The sequence below is a fragment of the Myotis myotis genome, unplaced genomic scaffold (assembly GCF_014108235.1).
Source record: "Myotis myotis isolate mMyoMyo1 unplaced genomic scaffold, mMyoMyo1.p scaffold_m19_p_16, whole genome shotgun sequence".
Lineage (NCBI taxonomy): Eukaryota > Metazoa > Chordata > Mammalia > Chiroptera > Vespertilionidae > Myotis > Myotis myotis.
The window spans coordinates 3,232,903-3,254,778 of record NW_023416320.1 but is presented as its reverse complement, the minus strand read 5'-3'; the positions used below and the strand labels follow the sequence as shown (position 1 = coordinate 3,254,778).

Sequence of the window (21,876 nt, the reverse complement as noted above, 5' to 3'; positions counted from 1 at the left end):
TCCACATTTGCTGTATTCTACCTTTACAATAGAGCAGCGGTTCTCAACCTGTGGGTCGCGACCCCTTTGGGGGTCGAACAACCCTTTCACAGGGGTTGCCTAAGACCATCGGAAAACACATATATAATTACATATTGTTTTGTGATCAATCACGATGCTTTAATTATGTTCAATTTGTAACAATGAAATTGGAGGTCACCACAACATGAGGAACTGTGTTAAAGGGTCGCGGCATTAGGAAGGTTGAGAACCACTGCCATAGAGGGAAGAAAATCGCATCTCATGAGTTCGGTTCATTTAAAAACAAACAAACAAAACAAACCATGCACTAGACTGTGAGCCCAGAGTCAGCCCAATTTCCTGGCCCCCTCACACCATTAGCCACAGCCCAGACAGGATAATGGATGGTTGGAAGCATCCATGGATGGTTTCAGTGTCTTGCAAAATCCTGAATCATCAATGAAAGGTTCAATTTCGTGCAACTGACTGGACTTCCTCCTAAGCTGGAGGAGGATGTACAAGTCACCCACTCACTACTTCACCTGCGACACCCTCTGAACCCAGCCCCACGCGGCTTTCCTGCACCATCCAAACTAACCTGAATCCACATTCCCACCCCCAGCCCATCCCACATCCCCTAATTCTGAGCAGCCCGTTTTCATTCCAAAGTCCATTTCTAGTCATTTGCCAACTGGGAGCTGGGAAGGGGTCAGAGGCATTACAGGGAGGTAAGAGTCCTGTGTTACCAAGGGGGCAGGGGCACCCAGTGAAAATACTAAGCATCCTGTCATTGTTGGCAGAGAGTCAGAACGGGGTTCCGGGCTCAGAAACAGCCCTGACCCACTGCATTCAGACGTGAGCTCAGGCACCATTAGCTGTGGGATCTTGGACAGGTGGTTTTCTCCCTGGAAGGTTTCATATTCTCATCTACAAAATGTAGGTAAGTCCCACCTCACAGGTCCATGGTGATCATTTAAAAGTACCTGGCTGCATCACTAGGTATCCAACTGTTCCCTCTCCCACAGTCTCATGTTTTCCTGGAACCTTCTGGGAAACTGAGGCTACAGGTGTTGGCATTCTCATACCTGCTTCTGGGTGATGGATAATTCTAGGGAAGGATCATGGAGGCTCTGGCAATCACAGGCCTCAGCTACCCCTTCCCCAGACTGGGCAAGGCAGGCCTGGGGTGTGGCTGGAAAAGGTGGGAGAAGAAAGACTAAGCCCACAAGCTCCAGGGGGGACCCCCCCCCGGTTTGGAAGTTAGCTAATAAGTACTGAACCCCATTTATGTGCAAAAGAACATGTGAGTCTGTGTATGTTTGTGTGCACTCAAATAACTCATGCCTTTTTATTATCGCATATTCCAGTATTAACTGCAGTTCAATTTCACTAAATCCAGTGCTCGAGACAGCGAGATGAATGCATTTTTAATCCCTTTTTACCACCTGAAAAAAGCAAATGGAAAAGCAATAACTACTAACCCTTCTCTCCACCGCTTATACCTGCAAATATATGAGGACGCCAAAGGCTAGGCCACCCTAAACCCATGCTCCTGGCTGGATGCCCCCTCCCTCCTGCTGGTACCTCAGTTTCCAGGGAGGCCACCTCTCCAGGCTTCAGTAATCTCTTTAAAGAAACCTGTTGCCAACTCAGAGGTTCTGTGCCAACAACCCCACCTGGTGGCCAAATCTGGGAAAGCATTCCAACCCAGGAAGATTGGCAGGTAGTGTAACTCCAGGCTTTCTGAACTCCCTTGGGGCCCCATCAATCATGGAGGAGGGCAGAGACAATATCCAGAGCCAAACGCTTATAAGGGGTCAAGGTCATGGTCAGTTCTCCACCCAAACCCCAGTAAGGTACGGCCTCCTAAGAAGCAACCATCAGGATGACTAAGCCTCAGACAGGAGGCAAGGGGAGGCAAGGGGTGATGTGCCCTGCCAGCTCAGAGGTGTCAGCCTACAGCCCTGATCTCCCCTCCTGGGGGAGGAGCCACCTCTCCCATCCTCTCCCTCTCCCCAAACACAGGAGGATTTTCTATCCAGAGTGTGGGGTGCACAGGCATTTACCTCCTGACTGCAGGGAGACTTTTCCTGGGGGAAGGGCGCCCAGGGGCACACCTCCAGCCCAGGCCCCTCCACACACACCTCGACCGTGTTCCTGCCCAGCCAAAGCAGGAGAACGGGCAGCAGTGGAGGCAGAGGGGAGCTCAGCACCAAGCCAGGGAGATGTCTCAGCCAAAATAAGCCTCAGGGCACTCCCCCTCTGGCACTGGTAAGCCCCAGCCTCTCAGTCTAGGCATCGAGCCTGAGACTCTCTCATTAACCTCCCTAAAAAGAACTGAAAGACATGCACTTTGACAGTCCAAGTCCCCAGTTACAGCAACGCCAGGACCTTTTCTAGACCAGGATGCAGCCCTAAGAAGGGGAGTACATGCCACACACACACACACACACACACACACACACACACACACCCCACTGTGGGCAACTCCCATCCCAACTCCAGGATGCATCCTCCAAACTCAGTAGCGATCCCAAGAGAAAGGACCCGCCCCAAGCAACATAGCGGACAAGGGAGGAGCCGCTTTATCCTGCTCAACCTCCACATTCCCTGGAAAAATCACATAATTCTTTCCAGCTTGGATACCAGCCTCCGGAGAAGGTGTCATCAATGCGCAAACACGCCAATCCAACCTCCAAACGGTCTGAGGGACCACGCTTGGACCTTTTTTAAGCCTTGGGGTCCGACCCCCAGAGAGTGGTTAATGGACACACAGACCAAACCGGCAGAGACACGCGCACTGGGGGCAGGCTGGTCTCCAATGCCATGCCAAGCACCCGGTCCTCATCTCAGGCCTCCACCCCGAACCCCAACCTGCGCCGCCGCCCAGAGGCGCCCCGAACGCCAGGTACTCACACGAGCGCGTGGTAGAGCAGCGCCCAGCCCCGCGGTCTCTCCAGGGCGTCGTAGATCAAAGTTTGGATGCGCCGGTACTTGGCGTTGTTCCTCTTCACAGGGCGGCTCAGGGGGGTCTTGGCCAGGAGCCCGATGCCCTGCGGGGTCCTCCGCGGCCCCTCGTCACGGCCGCCGCCCTCCAGCAGCAGGGTCCCATCTTTGTCCGTTCCGGCCCCGAGCGCCAAGGTGACTTGCTCCACCTCGCTGGGCGCCAGCCCCACTTTGCGCTCCTCATCGCCGGCTGCCGCTGCGTCCCCTCCCGCCGGGTTAGCGGCCCCGCCGCCTCCGCCGCCCCCGCCGCCGCCTCCGCCGGCCGCCCCAGCCGCCCTGCGCGCCTTGAGCCCCATCTGCCTCGCCCCCGCCGGCCGCTTCGCCTCCTCCGCTGCTGCTACGGGAAGAAGGGGCGCTCGGGGTGCGTGGACGAGGCGGCGGCGGCTGCAAGCCCGGGAACTCCAATGCCATGATCCGCGCGCCCCTCCCCACCCACCGCCCCAAAAGCAGGCAAAGGCGGGCCCCCCGGAGGTCAGGGGAGGCCGGGCAGGGTGAAAGGGGGTCACATTCCGCGCGGGTCAGCCGCGGGACCCCGGGGGGCGCAGGCGGGAGGGCTGCGGGGAGCGCGCGAGGGCGGGCGAGGCTGCCGCGGAGGCGCTAGGGTGCGCGGCGGCGGGAGCCTGGCACCCGCGCTCCCGGGCGGCGGCGGCACCCAGGCCGGCGAGCCAGAGACAGCATCGCAGTTTATTTACAAGCCGGTGCCAACCGCCCTCCCGCCCGCCCGCCACACGCGCCGCCGCCGCCTCCTCCCTCCTCCGCGCTCCCACCGCCCCCTTCCCGCTGCTCCAGCCTCAGCCCGCACCAGCCGCCGCGAGCGAGGAGCGCCGCGGGCCGAGCGCAACCCGCCTCCTGCACGCCTCGCGGGGTGGGGCCGCACCGTCCCGCCCCGCCCCGCCGGCGCCCCGCCCTCCCGCAGCCCCCACCCCTGCGCGCCCCGCGGCCCGGAGCGCCAGGGCCGCCGCTCAGGCCGGCGCGCTGCGGGACTCCCCGCGCTCCCGTGGGCGCCGGGCTTTCCCCGGGCGGAGCGGAGGTGGGGGGCGAAGGGGAGGGAGCCGGGAGTGGGGTCTCCCTCTGCTTCTCCTGCCCCCCTCCCGACCCAGTGTCTGCGCTTCCTAAGTAAAATCCAAGTTGCTGGGTTGGCCCAGGCCGAGAGCCCCGCGAAGCTCCCCGCTCCGTGGTAGTGACTTGCTCCCAGTTCCCTTGGGTTCGGTGGACGGCGGGCGCTCGCCTCCCTGGGCCCTGGGCCAGCCCCGCCTTAGTCAGCCTGGGCGAACCGAGGGCTGGGGACTTGGGCAGAGCACGGAATCCGAATCCTGGCTTCTCGCTTCGCTCCTAACTCATGCTCCTGGCCCTCCTTCCCTGTCGTGCCTGAGTTTCTGTTCTCATTCATAGAATGAATGACTATGCCCTCAGGAGCAAGCTTCTACCCAGCGGGGCAATGTTCCCTGACCAGGTCCTGGGAGGTTTCTCCGCGCACACCGCGTGTAGCCCAATGAAAGGTGGAAGCAGGATCAGAAAAACAAATAGAAGCCTTATGATTGCCACTGTGGGCAAATGCTGTGAGGGAACAAAACAGGGTGTCACGGGAGCTTCTTTATATGGGCCTGTCATCCTCAGAAGGCCTCATGGCAGAGGTGCCATTTTAAGGGGAGGCCTAAATGACAAGCTGGATCAGGGATGTGAATGTCCAGAGGAGCCCTCCTGGAGGCCAGAGGACAAGCACAGGGTGGGTGAGGTGTCCCCTGAGTTTATGGAACAGCGGAGAGCAGAGGAGAGTGGGGCCACAGGGCATCTGGGCTGGATCTTGTAAACCACAAGCAGGGGACTTGAGCGTCCTGCAGTTGGGCCTAATTCTCCCTCCCTCCCACCATGGCACCCAGGTGGTTAGAGAAACCCTCCATTCCTGCAGCACAGGGATGCCTTTATTCCCACCCTCTCCCCTTCTGTCTGAAGCCTGGGCAGAGGGGAGGGCTGTGAGCAGGGCTAAGCCAAGAATCTATCCTAGCACATAAGAAAGGAGTGGTCAGAGGGCCTGGATTTGCCTGGAGAAGTTGGCAAAGGAGGGTAAAAGAGAGAAAGGAAGGAGAGGGGAGGAGGGAAGAGGAGATGGGGAGGGAAGGGGAAAGTGTAAGTGTGTGGGTGGGGAGAAGTATCAGTGGGGAGAAACTCAGCAAGTTCAGAACCAAGAAAGGGGGAGTTTCAAGAAGGGAGCTAGCCCAGCTGGTGTGGCTCAGTGGTTGAGCATCAAACTATGAACCAGGAGATCATGGTTGGATTCCTGGTCAGGGCACATGCCCGGGTTGCAGGCTCAATCCCCAGTGTGGGGCGTGCAGGAGGCAGCCAATCAATGATTCTCTCTCATCGCTGATGTTTCTATCTCTCACCTGCTACTCTCCCTTCCTCTCTGGAGTCAATAAAAAATAAAATTTTAAAAAAGAAGGAAGTTAAACTATACTACAAGGCTAAAATCATTAAAACGGGGTCATATTGGCCCCAAAATAAATTGCTTGATGCAACAGAAGAGCTTGCCCAGAAAGTGTCTGAGAACTTAATAAAATAAGGAGAGTCAACAACCTGATGGAGAAAGGTTATCCATTGGTCAGCGGGCTGCTGCATGGATTTTGGGAGGATTACAGGCAATAAACAGCATGATGCTTGCTCCACATGCAGTAGGACTCTATAAATGTTTCTGAATAGAGTAGTGGCCCGGTGCACGAATTCATGCACATTGAAAGGAAATTAATTAGAAGAAATATTTTAATATCGCTATTCACCCTTTCTCTATAATAGAAGTGTCAACCAAATTCATGATCGACAATGACAGATTAAAACACACGCGTGCGACTGGCACCAGTGAGAGCTTTATATGTATTAGGCATGCACGAGTCAGCTTAGCCTTTTATAGATATAGAATAAACTTGCTTAATTAGACCTGCTTTCTAATTTAGCTAAACTTTTTCCAACCCAGTGAAGCACCCCAACTTCTCTTTCAGGTAATTGTCAGCAACACAGCAGTAAATATCAACACGAAGCAGATTATTATTGTAGATCACACAGGGAGAACAAAGGGTAAAATATTTAACTGCAGCAGTGTTTGACTATATAGTCTGTGCAGCGAGAAAACATGAAGTGATTTTCAAGGTCCACCATTTCTTACTTCTTTTCAGTCAGGTCAAGTTTCTAAACTTTCTAAATCTCCACTGTCTTGCTAATGAAAAGAAAATGGGATTCCACTGAGTCTCCTATCTACCTACTCCAGGACTTCTGTGAGGATCAAATGAGATGAGACATGGGAAAATGCTGCACAGACATTTGGTTAAAATGTGAAATGTTTCCACCTGGCTCTAAAGCAAGTCGTGTTCCTGGGCTGAAGAAACTGCAAGGAGGCTAGTTGTCGCTAGGGAGAGAAAGTCGATGTTGCTACGTAATGTCATTACCCGGCGCCCACAGCCACAGTTTCTGAGCTGGGCTGGGCTGTGGGCCGCATTTTGCGCCATGGGGTCTCTGTAGCGTTGGCTGCGATTTGGTGGGCTGTTGTTCCGGGGTGGAGGCGGAGCCTGTGTCCCACTTGGGGGAAGCCGAGTATTACTTTGTGGGTGCCAGGTCCGCAGTGCCATTTCTCTGTAAATGGCCAGTGCACATCATGGCGACTCCTGTGTTGAGCATCTGCCCCCTGGTGATCAGTACGCAGCATAGCGACCAGTTGGACGGTTGGCCACTTAGCATATTAGCCTTTTATATATATAGATTATCGTTCAGCAATGAGCTGGAGCATAGTCGGTGCAAACTCCAGAAGAGAGCAAAAGCCCAGAGAAAGGGAATCACATGGGTTTGAAAAGCTCCCAATGGAAGCTGGGCACCCCAATGCATGCCCCTGAACTTTAGTTAGTCTTCCACCCCCAAGATGCCAACACACACATGTGCTTCCTGTCCCAGCCCAATCCCAGCTCCCTAGGAAGCAAGTATGCCCTTCATATGTGAGCTCCTTTTCCAAAGTCGCCCCTTCCCCTCCACCCACTCCTGGTTTACTTATTCAGTAGATTTATCATTCTGTTCACTTGCTCCTATTTCCCCACTAAACCAGAGCAGGGACGCGGCAGCCTCTCCCTGCATCCTAGAAGGATGCCTGGTACATAGTAGGCTTTCAGGACCCATCACAGCATGAACAAATGAAGAAGAAATGAATGCAGGATGTAAAACCCCCAGAACATTGCCTGGTACACAAGGGAACATCCACTTTATGTTTGTGTATGAGATTTTTGTTGTGGTGAAAGTCTTTATTCTTAGGGAGTTTTAGTAATCCTTGCAACTTCAGGAACATGGTGACAAAAACATTCTGACAGAACTTAAAAAGCCTCACTAGGTAAGCATCAGAGACTAGTAGTCAAGGACCATGTAGAAAGACGGGCGAATTCATTACTGTGCAATGAATCAAAAGCTCAGATTTCCAAAATGGCAGTGTGGCCCCTTGGGCACATGAAGAGGCTTCTATTTTGACAAGAGCCACCAACTGTCAAATATGACTGTTTTAAGATCAAGTGCAGGGGCTGTTTTCATGCCTCCCATAAAGTGTGAGGTAAAGTCAATATCACATTCATAGCCCTGACTCAGTAAAATCCAGTGATAGGGGAACTGCCAGGGTTGCTTGCAAGCTGATTTGCTTCAGTGGTTTTATAAACCAATAGACAGAGTTGTTCAGACGGGGGTTTGGAGTTGTCATGACAAGCTGGTACACTCTGAGTGCCGTTTGGTGGACTATGATATCACAGCACTCTAGAGAAAGGAAATCAAATGCCCTGTGTCCCATGGGAAGGAGCCTTTCATGAGGTCTAAAGTCCCTGAGAGCTTCAGGTACCATCTGGGCATGGTACCAAGACAGAGTTCTGCGACTAGGTATTTACAAAGGCCAGGCAGGGGGCATGGTACAGCTCCTGCAGCATGCCTCACCTGCAAACAGGGGAGACCAGAGGTGAGCCCCCAGTGTCACACCTGCCCAGGGGGCCCAGCCAGTCACCTGGTGGCAGGTTGATTACATTGGACCTTCCGATCCTGGTTGAGGGGCAGGGGGCTGTCCTCACAGGAATGGACACATCACCTAGATCCAAGACTGCCTCCCTTGCCCATGGTGCTTCCGTAACATCACTATCTATGGACTTAAAATGCCTTCTTCACCATCACAGAATTCCAAAAAAATTGATTTCTGATCAAACAGGGGATGTGCCCCTGGTTAGACACCCACCTCTGGGAGGAGCCAGGGAGGCAGGTCTTGGCTGCTAAGGAGATGGCCTTGGTTCTTTCAGAGGAGAAGGGGTAGGTTCCCATTTGGGTCTTGCAATAATCTAGGCCAAAAGGAAATATGTTTAGAAAGGACCCTTCCCCTATACATATTTTTTACTCTAAAAATCCTCAGGTTTGCTGCCCTCTTGTCTCCCTCCATGCCTCTGCTTTGTGGCCTTTTCCCAGACCTCATCTCACTCATTAGGGCAGGTGAATTCTTGCTCCCCTGCAGGAGAGAAGGCTTCCTGGGAATGAGCCAGAAGAGGGAGGCCGAAGGAAGCCCTTGCCCATGTCACCCAGAGGATGAGGTCGGGAAGTTAGACCCCCACCCAAATTCTGGTCCTGGCTCTGTGACCTTACGCAATTGGCTAGAGTTATATCTAGCCTCAGTTACCCGTCTATAAAATGGGATCGTGTTTTCTACCCTTCCCGCCTCAGACTTGGTCTGAGCACCATTCCAAGACCCATGCTGAGGTGGAGCTCTGCAGCCTGAGATGCAATTGACCACATTACTTGCAGGCGTCTAGACATGACAGTGGAAGGAGCGCAAGTCAGGCATGATGGGGATGGAGGAGCTCTGAGCCCATGGTGCTCCCGTCCCCTCCAGATGGTAAGAAATAAAGGACTCTGCTCAGACAGCTCGCAGTTGGAGAGAGAGTTTCTCTTCCCTTCCTCGCATTTGCAAGTCTTACATTAACCTTTTCCTTTATTTTGCATGCTTCTTAATTCCATTTTTGTCTTTTTCTTTTAAGGGATTATACTAGGTAAAATTTTCAATTCATCCATTTAAAGAATTCATTCATTCAGCTTTTCAGGGAGCAGCCCTGATAGCCTGTTTCATGCATTTGTGCGTGCTCGCTCTCTCTCTCTCTCTCTCTCTCTCTCTCTCTCGGAAATGGGAGGGGAAAAAGAAAGGAAAATTGAGTAATTTATTCCATTACTTGAACAGATGAGATCAACAACGCAAACCAATTTGCTAGTCTCTATTGTCACCGCATGCCAGTGACCTGGCTCATTCATGATAGACGCTCGCTCACCATCATCACTTAAATTTACTGAGTGCTTACTATATGCCTGGCACTGGGCTAAGTGCTTCATATTTATAGATTTAATCCTAGCAACAAAGCTCTGAGATAGGCATGATGGTTATTGCCCTCTATGTTAAGCATGATGAATTGACCCTTAGAGAGGTTAAGGACCCCGCTCAAGGTTACAATGCTAAGAAATGATGGTCTCAGGAGTCCAACTCAGAGTATCTACTGGGCAGCCTGTGCTTTTTGAATCACGGCGCCATATTACTTGCTGAGAATGCTCTTCTGGGTGGAAGGTTCCACACATGCAAAGGCTCAGTCAGAGTCAGGGCAGAGCCTGGAGTTTCCAGGGCAAGAGGTTCAGAAGGTGGCCAGCGTGAATGGAGCAGGGGTCACGTGGGGCAGGCCTGCCTGTGTACCAGGCTTACAAATGGACTGACCACGGGTGCTCCAAGCACAGACTGATGTGTCCCCGGGTGGTTTTGGAAAGGGCTTTCTGATGACTGTGCAGGAGAGGCTGGGAGTGGGAGAGACTCATCAATGAGAGCAGTTACAAGACTGTTTCAGGAGCCCAGCTGAGAAACAGGTCCAGAGGAAAATGGTGGCAGGTCCTGGAGAAGAGGGGGTGCTGGCTACAAAAGGTATTCAGGAAGGAGAGTCCCCAGGAATTGGTATCTAGAAGGAGGCGGGCTGCGTCACGGGTCATGTGGCATTTTGGAGGCATAAACAGACCCACCCAATGTCCCAGGCCCCCTCCAGCCTGACTGTGGTCCCCTGCTAAGCTGAGCGTCCCTCCTGTGGTTGCAGTAATTGGCTCCCTGGGCAGTCTGTTCCTTTCTCTCCTTCAAATTAAGCTCCTTCTCTTTGGGGCTGATTGTTAAAACACCCTGTTTGCCCGTGCCATTTACATATTCCAATTACCCACACCGTTTCCTGCTAATGAGCCCTTGTACCTTCAAGAGCGCCTGGCCAGGAGCCTGCTTGTGCTAGAGAGGGCTGAATGCGGAATGCAGACATGATTCACCAGGTCTCCAGACACGGAGTGCGGGCCATTTCCTCACCTCCTCCTAGTCCTGATGGACCAGACCTTTGTTCCTCATTACCCGTCCCCAGCCCGATGCTCTGATGTTCCCTTTACCCTGGAGATGAGAAGAAAAGCTCCTTGGCCACTGGCAAAGCACTCTGAGATCATAAAACACCCATTGTACCCATAGAGCCTATCAAGTCCAAGGTCTCCCTCATTTCCATCAATGATTCTTTGCAGAGGGAAAGTGAATGCTGGGTGCTAAGTAACTGGACAGAGGATTATGGGTAGCTGCACAAGGATGCTGAGGAGAGAGTCAGAGTTCTGAGACAGTCTGCCCTGGGCAGGAATCCTGTGCCTGAAAAATGCTCCGTGTTTGACCCTGGACAGGTCACATAACCAGGCTCACCTCACCTGGAAGATAGGAAGAATAACAATGACCTTGAGGGATGTTTCACGAGGAAGAGAGTTAACATTTGTAAACCTTTGGCATTAGAGGCACTTAATATGTGTAACTGATAGGCCATGCCTACTAACATATTCATATAATACATGTTATTCATATGATATCCAAATTAGAAGAGAGCTTTGGGGTGGCAAGTCCAGTGTTCGGCCACCTTTGGTGACAGTGACCCCCATTTTAAATCACAACCCAGTTCTCATAATACACACATCACCAACTGAAACAGGGCCATCCTGACGATGATGACACCTTCTGCTGCTTGCTGCTCCATCGTTTATAAAGTGCTGACTTCAGCCTGCTTGTTTGCTAGCGCTGCCAAAAGAAAAAAATCTACTACAGACTGGGTGGCTTGAACCACAGAAATTGGTTTTCTCACAGTCCCAGAAGCCAGAAGTTCAAGATTAAGTTGTCGGCAGGGCCGGTTTGTTCCAAAGCCCCTCTCCTTGGCTTGCAGGTGGGCTGCCTCCTTGTCAGGTCTCTTTGTGAGTCCAAATGTCCTCTTTTTTTAAAAAAAAAATATATATTTATTGATTTCAGAGAGGAAGGGAGAGGGAGAGAGAGAGAGAAACAGCAATGATGAGAAAGAACCATGGATCGGCTGCCTCCTGCACGCCCCCCACTGAAGACCGAGCCCGCACCCGGGCCTGTGCCCTGACCGGGATCGAACCACAGGTTTTAGGGTTTCAGGACCTGGCTTCAATCCCAGTCCTGACACGTTCTGGTCAGGTGGCCTTGGGAAACCCTGTCAGTTTTCTCACACTCGGCTTCCTCTTCAGGAAAATGGGGATGTGAATACATCTACCTTATATGGTTGTGGTGAAGTTCAAGCTAACTAGAAAGACCCAAAGGACTTACTGTTGCATTGTAGAATTTTTTTCTGGGGGAGGGAGGGGTCTACATTCGGTTGCAAACCCCTCTGTCACTAAGGACCCAGCAGGTGACATAAAGTCAGGGGTCTTATGTAAAGTGTAGTTCACAGCACGTAACACAAGAGGGAGCAATTTAGAAATAGTAGGTGGCAGGCATGATTGTGATGATGGTGATATAAAGAACCAAGAGGAAGAACAAAAAGAACTAAGGGAAGGAGGGGGAGACTCTTGGTCCCCCAATTCTGGGGAATCAATGCTGTCCCCAATCGGCTAGGCCTAATAAAGGGCCACACTGCGACTAGCCCTATTCTACAGGGTTTCCCTGGTCCATGATGTACTTCCCACTCTGGTCTCAAGCTTTCTTCTTGGGCGATGCCCCGAGTGGTTGTCAAACTTGAATCCCTCCTTCTTCCTCTTTGGTTATTTACCATCAAGTGTTTTTCTATTTATTATTTGTGGCAAAATAAGAATAAAACAACACGTTAAAATAATCCATTAAATAGTATATACCACTTATCATTTGCATGTGCCATACTATAGCTATCATCTTTTAAAATATTTCTCAAAAGTCGTCAAGTAAAACGATCCCTCAGGTTGATCTGCCATGAGTACTTTGTTATTCTGTACTCCCCCTTTCCCCTGCAGAGTCCTACAAACCCAGCCCTACTCACAAAACATGTTCCTCAGCCCACCTTCAGGGGTCGGAATCCATTTGACACCCCAGGTGAGAGTCAAGTACCTCCAGTCTCCCTACTATTGGAGGATGATGTCACAAAACCAAGTATCTGAATGAGTTGACCTTTGGCTGGCCAATCATATTTCCTTCCACTTCTGGAAAGAGGGGGGCAGATGGCCACAACAGGGGTAACATCAACAGGGACCAAGGACTATAGACTTAAGGAGCTCAATTATCAGCTTGAAGAACTCCTACTTAATCAAGATTTTTGCACAAATTGCACAAATCCTAATTTTGCAAATGTTCATGGGAAGTATTGTGTATTTCCACACGGCTCCGAAAGACTGATGCCAGGCTTAGTGGCTAGAGATGTCCTTCAGATTTCCCATCTGCCTTAGAAGAGGTCTATGTGATAACAAACAGGAAATCGACCGACAGAGGCACATGCAGTTCTGTTTGGAACCAGAAACTAGACAAGGATGCTGACACTGCATATTAATTAGCTGATCCTTTCCTTTCCAAATTCAGAGCTCAGTTTTGCATTACTTCCACGGATATGAAACTTGGCTCTATGGTGGCGGATGCAAGGGGATCTCATTCACTAGATATTTTTGGAGCACCTAAGAGTTTCTAGGATCTTCCAGGCTTGGCAAGGGACAAGGTAAGAGGCAACCTAAACCATGGAAAATCTCTCACTATCTAGGAAGATGGTGGAGTAGGATAAGGCAAGAATAAAAATAATTGCAATACATTGTTTCAGAAGCAGCTCGGCTTTTCCAAAGCATCTGGTATGATTTTATCTGCAGTCATTGGGAGTCTTGTGAAGCTTAAGTTTCCCTCTTTGGTCGGAAGAAGGCTAAGACCTGACTTTTCCTGCTCCCTTAGTTCTGTGTCTATGTTTAAAAGCTCATTCGTTTTTTAATGAGCTATTACTATACACCATGTACCCTACTAGGTGCTGGAAGTACAGCTACGAACAAAACAGGCAAAGATTCCTGCACTCAAAAAGCCAATATCAGGTAAGGAAGATCAATGGTAAACACAACAAATAAGAAAAAATGAGAATAAGATTTTACTCCAGTCTTCTGAACCTCCTGCCCCGGAAACTCCAGGCTTTACTGAAACGGTACCTGATCAACAATCATAGTTGTATCCTATAACCCCTGCCTCACCCATCCCTTATTCTATTCTTTCTTTCCCCCAAAGTACTTACCACCCATAACAGACTCTTTTACGTTTTACATTTATTATGCTTATTGTCTTGTCCAGTGAAAATGTAAATTCCATGAGACAGGGATCTTTGGGGGATTTTTTCTCACCGATACCTTGCAAGTGGGTAACCTTATCCCTTTCATGTAACGGAATAAATGAATGCATTGAGAGGGGGCAGAAGGAGATGTGGTCAGAGGGTGGGCGGGGTCTTTGTGAGCCAGGTTAAAGAGTTTGGATTTTTTTTCTTAATTCTCTATGATAAACATTGTAGAGTTGTGTGAGGAAGAATGACACGAATGATTTACATTTTTATATTATCCTGGCTGCCCTATAGAGAAAGGAATATGAGGTCAGATTGGATGGAAGGAGATGAGCCAGGAGCTACCTCAGGTGTTAGAAGAGATGCTGGGGGCTTGGGCCAAGGTCTTGAGACTGGAGATGACGTGCTGTAGACAGAATTAGGGAACACAGGGAGGTGGACTGGCAGGACATGCTCAGGGGACAATAAGAGGATGACTAGGAGAAGAATATGAAGGGTAACTAATCGGGTTTTGGTATAAGCAATTGGGTACAATGTGGTGTCATTTATGGATGAGTAAGACTAAGAAAAATCAGATGGGGTGTGTGTGTGTGTGTGCGTGTGTGTGTGTACATGTGCGAACGTGGTGTTGAGGAAGCAGTAAATCAAGATTATACGTTTGGCCCTGGCCAGTTTTGCTCAGTGGGTAGAGCCTTGGCCTTTGGAGTGAAGGGTCCCAGATTCAATTCCAGTCAAGGGCACATGGCCGGGTTGCAGGCTCAATCCTCAGTGGGGGCACATGCAGCAGGCAGTGATTCTCTCTTATCATTGATGTTTCTATCTCTCTCTCCTTCTCCCTTCCTCTCTGAAATCAATAAAAATATATTTTAAAAGAAGATTTTACGTTGGCCTTGGTAATTGTGAAATGGCTATTAAGCAGAATCTGGTAGAGGGTTTTCCATAAGGAAATAATGAGAGCTGCCGGTCAAGATTCAGAGGGTTTCTTCATCACATTATTAGTAAGTCAAAAACTTGAAGCTACCATGATGTCCGGCATCACGAGACTGGAGGACTGGGTGTCCTTCAAAGTGCGGCTGCTGAAGGTGATAATAAGACTGGAAAATTCTCATTAAATTACAAACCAGTGAATGAATGGGAGAACGGATGTTGTGTGAAAGTGTTAGTAGAAAAATATCCACAAAGTACTCTCATGGTAAACCCTATACATTATGGAAACTTAAAACTGGAAGAAACCTTAGTGGAGGGCATCCTTTCAGGACACCTGCTCTGGTTGAGAGAAAGAAAGGGTCAGTGAAGACTAGAGGGGCAAGAGGGGCCCTTGGTTAGGCTGTGATATCTGACTCTATTAGTGGGAAAAAACTTGAACTAGGAAGGACCCAAGCCCTGGCCCCTGGTTTTGTTCTGCTACTTGGCTGGGTGACCTTGAGCACACCACTGAACTCCTCTGAGCTCAATTTCTTCACTGTTAAACGGAACATTTGCTAATCCCTTAGATTCCTTAGTTCTCATCATTTTCATGGTTTGGATGCCACAGACTCTTCCTACAGTGAAGAGGAAGAAGCCTTGGGGTTCGTCCCTTCCAGCCCACTCATCAATCAGGTAAAGGTGCAGAAGGCACCTGAAGGAGACCTTCCCAAAGGTACCCCCCACTTCTCTAAATATGTTTATAGATTCAGAGGAAGGGAAAATATGGCCTCTAGAAGAAAAACTGATGACAAAATAATCAATTCACCTCGGTCTCAAAATAGTCAACTGCAACTTTAATTGATTTCAAATAAAATATGTCTGGCTTTATTTATGAGGGATATTGGACTGTTGAAAGTGATATTTGCCTCAAACATGAGGGTTTACTAAGAAAAACTAGGCTTCTGCACAAATTTTGCTTCCCCCTGCTCATCGTGTCCCCACGGCTAGTTCATCTGCCACAGAGTATGCCCAAAGCAATCTTCCAAAAATGCAAATGTAATTACGTCCATACAGCCCTGCCACCTGAAACATCTGTGCTCGAAACTGTTCAATGGGTCATTTCCAGAGGGAAACACACTCGGTCCCTGGATCTGGCCCCCACCCACTTCCTCCGGCTTCTCCTGCCATTCCCTATGGCCCACGTGCCCACGCCTGCCCTACTCTGAATGTATCAGGCTGTTTCTAAGCCTTCCTGTCTGTGCTCTTCGTTCGTCCTTGAGCAGCTTTCCTCACCTGGTGCACCAGGCAAACATCTACTCATCTTTCCAGACTCGGCTGAGCATCACCTTCCTAGGAAGTCTTGTCTGACCTCTCTTGTCCCAGTTGGATTTGTTGACTTTCTCCTTGGTGACTGTGGAAACTATGCCCTCCACAGGCTGCCATTCTACCCAACATAGCAATTAATTGCATCCATTTCTTGTTTTTTCAAATATATTTTTATTGATTTCAGAGAGGAAGGGAGAGGGGGAGAGAGATAGAAACATCAATAATGAGGGAGAATCACTGATTGGCTGCCTCCTGCATGCCCCCTACTAGGGATTGAGCCTGCAACCTGGGCATGTGCCCTTGACTGGAATTGAACCTGGGACCCTTCAGTCCTCAGGCTGATGCTCTATCCACTGAACCAAACCAGCTAGGGCCACTGCATCTATATCTTTACTTGTCTAACCCCTAGCTCTAGACTTTAAAAAAGCTCCTTCAAAGCAGAAAGTACTATATTATTTCACCTTGGAGTCCCCAATACCTAGCGTGATATTTTCATTAAGTCATAATACAAATGTACTGAGTCCCTTCTCAATTCCCTGCAGTTTGTTAGGCACTGGGGATATAGCAGAGTAGTAGTTGAGAACCACTGTAATTCAGTGGTTCTCAACCTTCTGGCCCTTTAAATACAGTTCTTCATGTTGTGACCCAATCATAAAATTATTTTCATTGCTACATCATAACTGTAATGTTGCTACTGTTATGAATCGTAATGTAAATATCTGGTATGTAGAATGGTCATAGGCGACCCCTGTGAAAGGGTCGTTCGACGGCCAAAGGGATAGTGACCCACAGGTTGAGAACCACTGCTGTAATTGCTGGCCAACTTCCCCTTCTTCCTTGATGGTAGGTTTTCTTTCCAATCTGGGTGCATAGACACCCAACTAAATTGTACATTTGCAGCCTCCCTTAAAGGTAGGTGGCCATGTGAACAAGTTGTAGCTAATGGGATATGAATGGAAGCAATGTGTTGATCTTCAGGGTCATGATCTTAAAAGGAAAGGAAGTCCTAACCGGCTTGGCTCAGTGGATAGCGTGTCGGCCTACAGACTGAAAGGTCCCAGGTTCGATTCTGGTCAAGGGCATATACCTTGGTTGCAGGCACATCCCCAGTAGGGGGTGTGCAGGAGGCAGCTGATCGATGATTCTCTCTCATTGATGTTTCCAACTCTCTATCCCTCTCCCCTCTTCTCTGTAAAAAATCAACAAAATATCTTTTTTTAAAAAAAGGAAAGGGAGTCCTCCCTTTCTCCCCCATCTTCCTGTCTGTTTGAATGTAGACACAACAGCAGGAGCTAGAGCAGCCACTGTGGGTTATGTGATGGCAAAACAGCTTACAGTGGTTCTCAACCTTCCTAATGCCGCGACCCTTTAATACAGTTCCTCATGCTGTGGTGACCCCAACCATAAAATTATTTTCGTTGCTACTTCATAACTGTAATTTAGCTACTGTTATGAATTGTAATGTAAATCTGATATGCAGGATGTATTTTCAGAGGTCGCGACCCACAGGTTGAGAACCGCTGGAGAGGTAGGCAAATCTCCCTTCACCCTCAAGGCCCTCCAACCACCTCTGAACAAACACTGAACTTACACAAGAAAGAGAAATTAATGTGTGGCTTGTTCAAACCAATGTAATTGGGGGCCTGTCCATTCAGGCTGCTTTAAGAAAATAACAGACGGGGTGACTTAGAAACAGCATTTCTCACAGTCGTGGAGGCTGGGAAACCCAAAATCAAGGCTCTGGCCAAGTCAGTCTCTGGTGAGAGCCCTCTTCCTGGTTCACAGGCAGTCCTTTTCTCGCTGTGTCCTCACATGGTGGAAGGGCTGAGGGAGCTCTTTGAGGTCTCTTTGGTAAGGGCACTAATCCCATTCATGAGGGGTCCATCCTCATGAGCTAATCCACTTCCCAGGACCCCACCTCCTAATTTCTGCATACTGGGGACTAGGTTTCAACATATGAATTTGAGCAGGGATAGGGGGACACAAATATCCGGCCTATAGCAGGGCCTCTTTGTTACAGCAGCCAACCCTATACCTTGCTAATAAATACAAATGGATTCCCTAAAGCAGACATGTCCTCTTTACTGATTGAACTTACTTAACATAGACTCTGAGCACATGGCTTAACAAAGTGAGTGAGTGAATAGTTCAAAGTATAACCAAAACCAATTGGAAAAAGATAAAAGGAAATAATTCAGAAATGTGTCACCACAGGCAGACAGTGTCAGGCTATGAGGCTTGAATGATCACAGCCTGTGCTTCAGACAGTGGGCCCATGCACTGCAGCTTCACTGTTCCATCTCCCTTTTCCTCAATGCACAAAACACTGGGATCCTTTCATTCTCCCCTATACGCTGCCCTTATTTAGTTCCCTCCTAGCCTCTCCCAAAGCCATAGCTATAATTCGGATCTTTACCTAAACCACGGCTCTAGTTACTGAGCTGGCCTCTCCACCCGCCAGTCTTCCCCCAGAGCTGTTGCCATGGCAATCTTCCCCTGGCACAGTGCTGATCAAAACCTTGGAGGACTCCCCATTGCCTTCAGGTAAAAGGCTAACCTCCTTAAATTAGCTCCCTGCTTTGGTGCACCCCGCCTTTCCTGCCTCATCTCCCACTCATTTGCCTCACCTCCACTGTTTCTCGATCCCCTGATACACATGCCATTTTCTTTCCCGATGCCTTTTTCTAAGAAGATCCCTCTCCTTGGAATGTCATCCAGCCTCACTCCCATCTCTGCCTGTTAAAATCCTATCCTTCTCACCAAATCCAGCAAATTCTTTTTTCCTATGAGGCTCGTTTATGTTTTAGAATCAAAAGGATAGTCTACCCTTTCTGTGGACCTTCCCAGCCTCCTATAGGCCTGATGTAGCATTTATCACACTTGGATTAGGATTGGATGCAGAGTGTAAAGATAATATTAGTACTAATACTAACAGCAATATCAACAACAACAATAATAATGTCTAACTATTTGCTGGGGTTTTACTATGGGCCAGGTCCTCTCCCAAGAGTATTAAGTGCATGGGAGCATCCACAGCCTGTAGCAATCCTGTGGGATAGGTACCATTTCTCCACTTTAGAAATTAAGGAAGTCATAGCACAGGGAAATTAAGCAACCTGCCCCAGGTCACATTGCTGGGATTTTGAATCTTGACCTGACCACTTACTACACACATGAACTTAGACTAGTATTTCACTCTTCGAGTCTTAATGTTCTCATCTCTCAACTGCTGTGTTGAAACCATTGTACGACCTGCTGATGGGAAGTATACAGACTAGTTCCAGGTACTAAGTAGGGACTCAACTCCTGCTATCCTCTTGTGTGCAGGGTTATAGCTTACTAGAGGCCCAGTGCACAGATTTGTGCACTGGTAGGGTACCTCACACTGGTGCACGATCAAGGCCAGGGAGGGACCGTGGGAGGGCTCCAGGGTATGCCCGGCCCATCTTGCCCAGTCCCAATCAGCAGGACCCCAGCAGCAAGCTAACCTACCAGTTGGAACGTCTGTCCCCTGGAGGTCAGTGCGCATCATAGCAACTGGTCAAACAGTCGAATGAATGGTCAGACACTTAACATATTAGGCTTTCATTATATAGGATAAGTCCTCTCCGTGGCCTCTCAGACGTTTCCTTGTACACAGCAGGTGCTGCCAAATGTTTATGTTGCAGCTTATGTTTCTGTCTTCCATGTCAAAGTCCCAGTCATGCCCTGCCCAATACCTCTCAGTGAGAGATACAGTACAGAGTGGCTGCCCACTACTACTCCCTTGTTACTATTGCATTAGTGACAACAATAAATTTTAACTTAAAACTGGGTAAGGGCCCTAGCTGGTTTGGCTCAGTGGATAGAGCGTTGGACTGCGGACTGGAGTGTCCCGGGTTCAATTTCGGTCAGGGGCACATGCTTGGGTTGCGGGCTCGATCCCCAGTGGGGGGCGTGCAGGAGGCAGCCGGTCAATGATGCTCTTTCATCATTGATGTTTTTATCTCTCCCCCTCTCTCTTCCTCTCTGAAATCAATAAAAATATATTTTAAAAAAACACACACACAAAAAAAGGGTAAGGTGTTGCCCCTAACCCACTTCCTGCCACCTGGGAGAAGATGTGATGGCCAGTCCTCAGGGACCATGATGACGGGGCAACAGCCATGGGATGGCTGAGTGACAGGAGCGAAGAAGCCTAGCCCCTGACAACGTCCACTAAGACGTACGTGACGTCTGACTTGTTTAAGCCACTGTATTTGAACCTGTTACAGCTACCAAACCTACGTACGCTACCTGGTGGAGTCCTGTGAGCCCAAGAGTACTGCTCCCAGCTGAATGACCTTGGGGACGGTCCTTCCACCCTCAGCGCCCCAATTCCCTCATCGTCAGGATGAGATGCCATGCCGACGGCAGCTATGTGACAAGACTGCCGTGAGAACAGAGATCATGTAAGTCACTTGGCACATACTAAGTGCTCAGTGCTTTTCAGTGATTATCATGATCTCAAGTCAGCTTCCTAGGTGCCCAGGTTGCCTCTATCTGGTGTCCCACTCCAGCCCCTGAAACTGACATGGCAGCGATTTCACACTTCCATGTTTCCAGAATCACTGCACACACGTGGTTCTCTCCAGTCTCCCACTGACGTCATCATTGCCCTCCCTCCCTTTGCCTTGCACAGAGCATGGAATGGCTCAGCCGGAGCCCAGCAGGGAAGCAGAGAGGAAGATCACACCACTGTCCCCATTACACGGCTCTGACGTGGCTGGTGGGCCTTCAGGGCATACACTTTGCTCAACAGGGGCGTCAGGAGAGAGAACATATTATCACTGAGCATCTCCCATGCCCTGGAACTCTCACGGGCACGTGAAAACTGGTCAGGTGGGGGTGGGGGAGAAAGAAGACCCCTTCCATCCTGGGATTGCTGCTGAAAAGAGGTGTCTCCCTGGCCCAAACCTCCTGGGGAGCTGTGGCCCACAACTCACTTTGTCACTGTAACGACTTCATTAAAGTGGCCAAGGGCAGAAATTACTCCAGGTCCAGGCAGCTGCGAGGTGATAGAAGCTACTCATTTTAAAGCTCATCGAAACGCATTTTAAGGAAGCCCCAAAGAAATGTACAAGGAAACTGTCAAAACATGGCAAGCACCCATCTCTGAGACAGCTGTATCAGCAGCATCTTTTATACAAAATCCAATCAAAACAGAACGAGGGCTTAGAAAGAAAATTTCAGCAGAGTCCTAAGTATGCTTCTCAATTTGCAGCTGGACTATCAATCCCAAGGGATTGTCTAGTCTTAACTACTGGCACGGGAGCTCCTCGCCTAGCAGCTCAGTATTTATAACTAGAACTTAACCAAGGGCTGAGCTTCCTTTCAGTTAATCCTCAAAACAACCCAGTGAAGCAGGTGCTGGTGTTACCACCAGTTCACAGATGGGGAAGTAGGATTGGAGAGGTTCACTAAAGTGGGCAAAGCCCTCAGCTGGTGAGGGGCAGAGCCAGGGCTCCCCACCAGCCCTGCCCACCCAGGGCCAGACCACGTGGCCCTCAGCTAGGTTCCCTGCCATGACCAGCCGATTCCACCCCTGGACAGTTGTGGTTCTAGAAACATGGTCCTGACAAGGAAGACAATCAGACTTAATACCTGCACCGCCTCTGCTGAGTTCTTCTGCCTCCACTCCACACAGACACCCTCTTTCCCCTTACACCTGAGAACCCTCAGGTGTTTGAAAACAGCCCCGTTTCCCCTCAGTCTTCTCCTCCACAGAGAACATGAACAGCCGGATGGCCACCCACTGCCCGGATATCCCGGGGATTGAGGGGGTTCCCGGATGCTGAACTTTCCACACCCCAGGACCAGAAAGGGACCGCATACCACGGGTGAGGCATACCCCATTTAGACAGGACGAATTCTATAGGACTCAAGGCTCAGAGGAGCAGAGGGAGTCTGCATTTGGGAATGAGTTTCCTATTTCACCAAGGATTCGAAAATGGAACTCAGCAAGAACCCATGGGGAAGGCCAAGTCAGGGGCAGACCAGTGAGGCTAGGGTGCAGTGTGACCCGAGA

General features: G+C 49.7%; 1 protein-coding gene across 1 annotated transcript in view; it reads right to left on the bottom strand.

Moving 5' to 3' along the window:
* KCNQ3 (potassium voltage-gated channel subfamily Q member 3) overlaps positions 1–3,716 on the bottom strand; it is a 174,201-nt gene extending 170,485 nt beyond the window's left edge. The window contains exon 1 of the mRNA XM_036337690.1: positions 2,917–3,716. Coding sequence (XP_036193583.1) covers positions 2,917–3,302 — 386 coding nt within the window. The 5' untranslated portion in view covers positions 3,303–3,716. The remainder of the gene's footprint in view (positions 1–2,916) is intronic.
* Between the last annotated feature and the right edge of the window lie 18,160 nt (positions 3,717–21,876).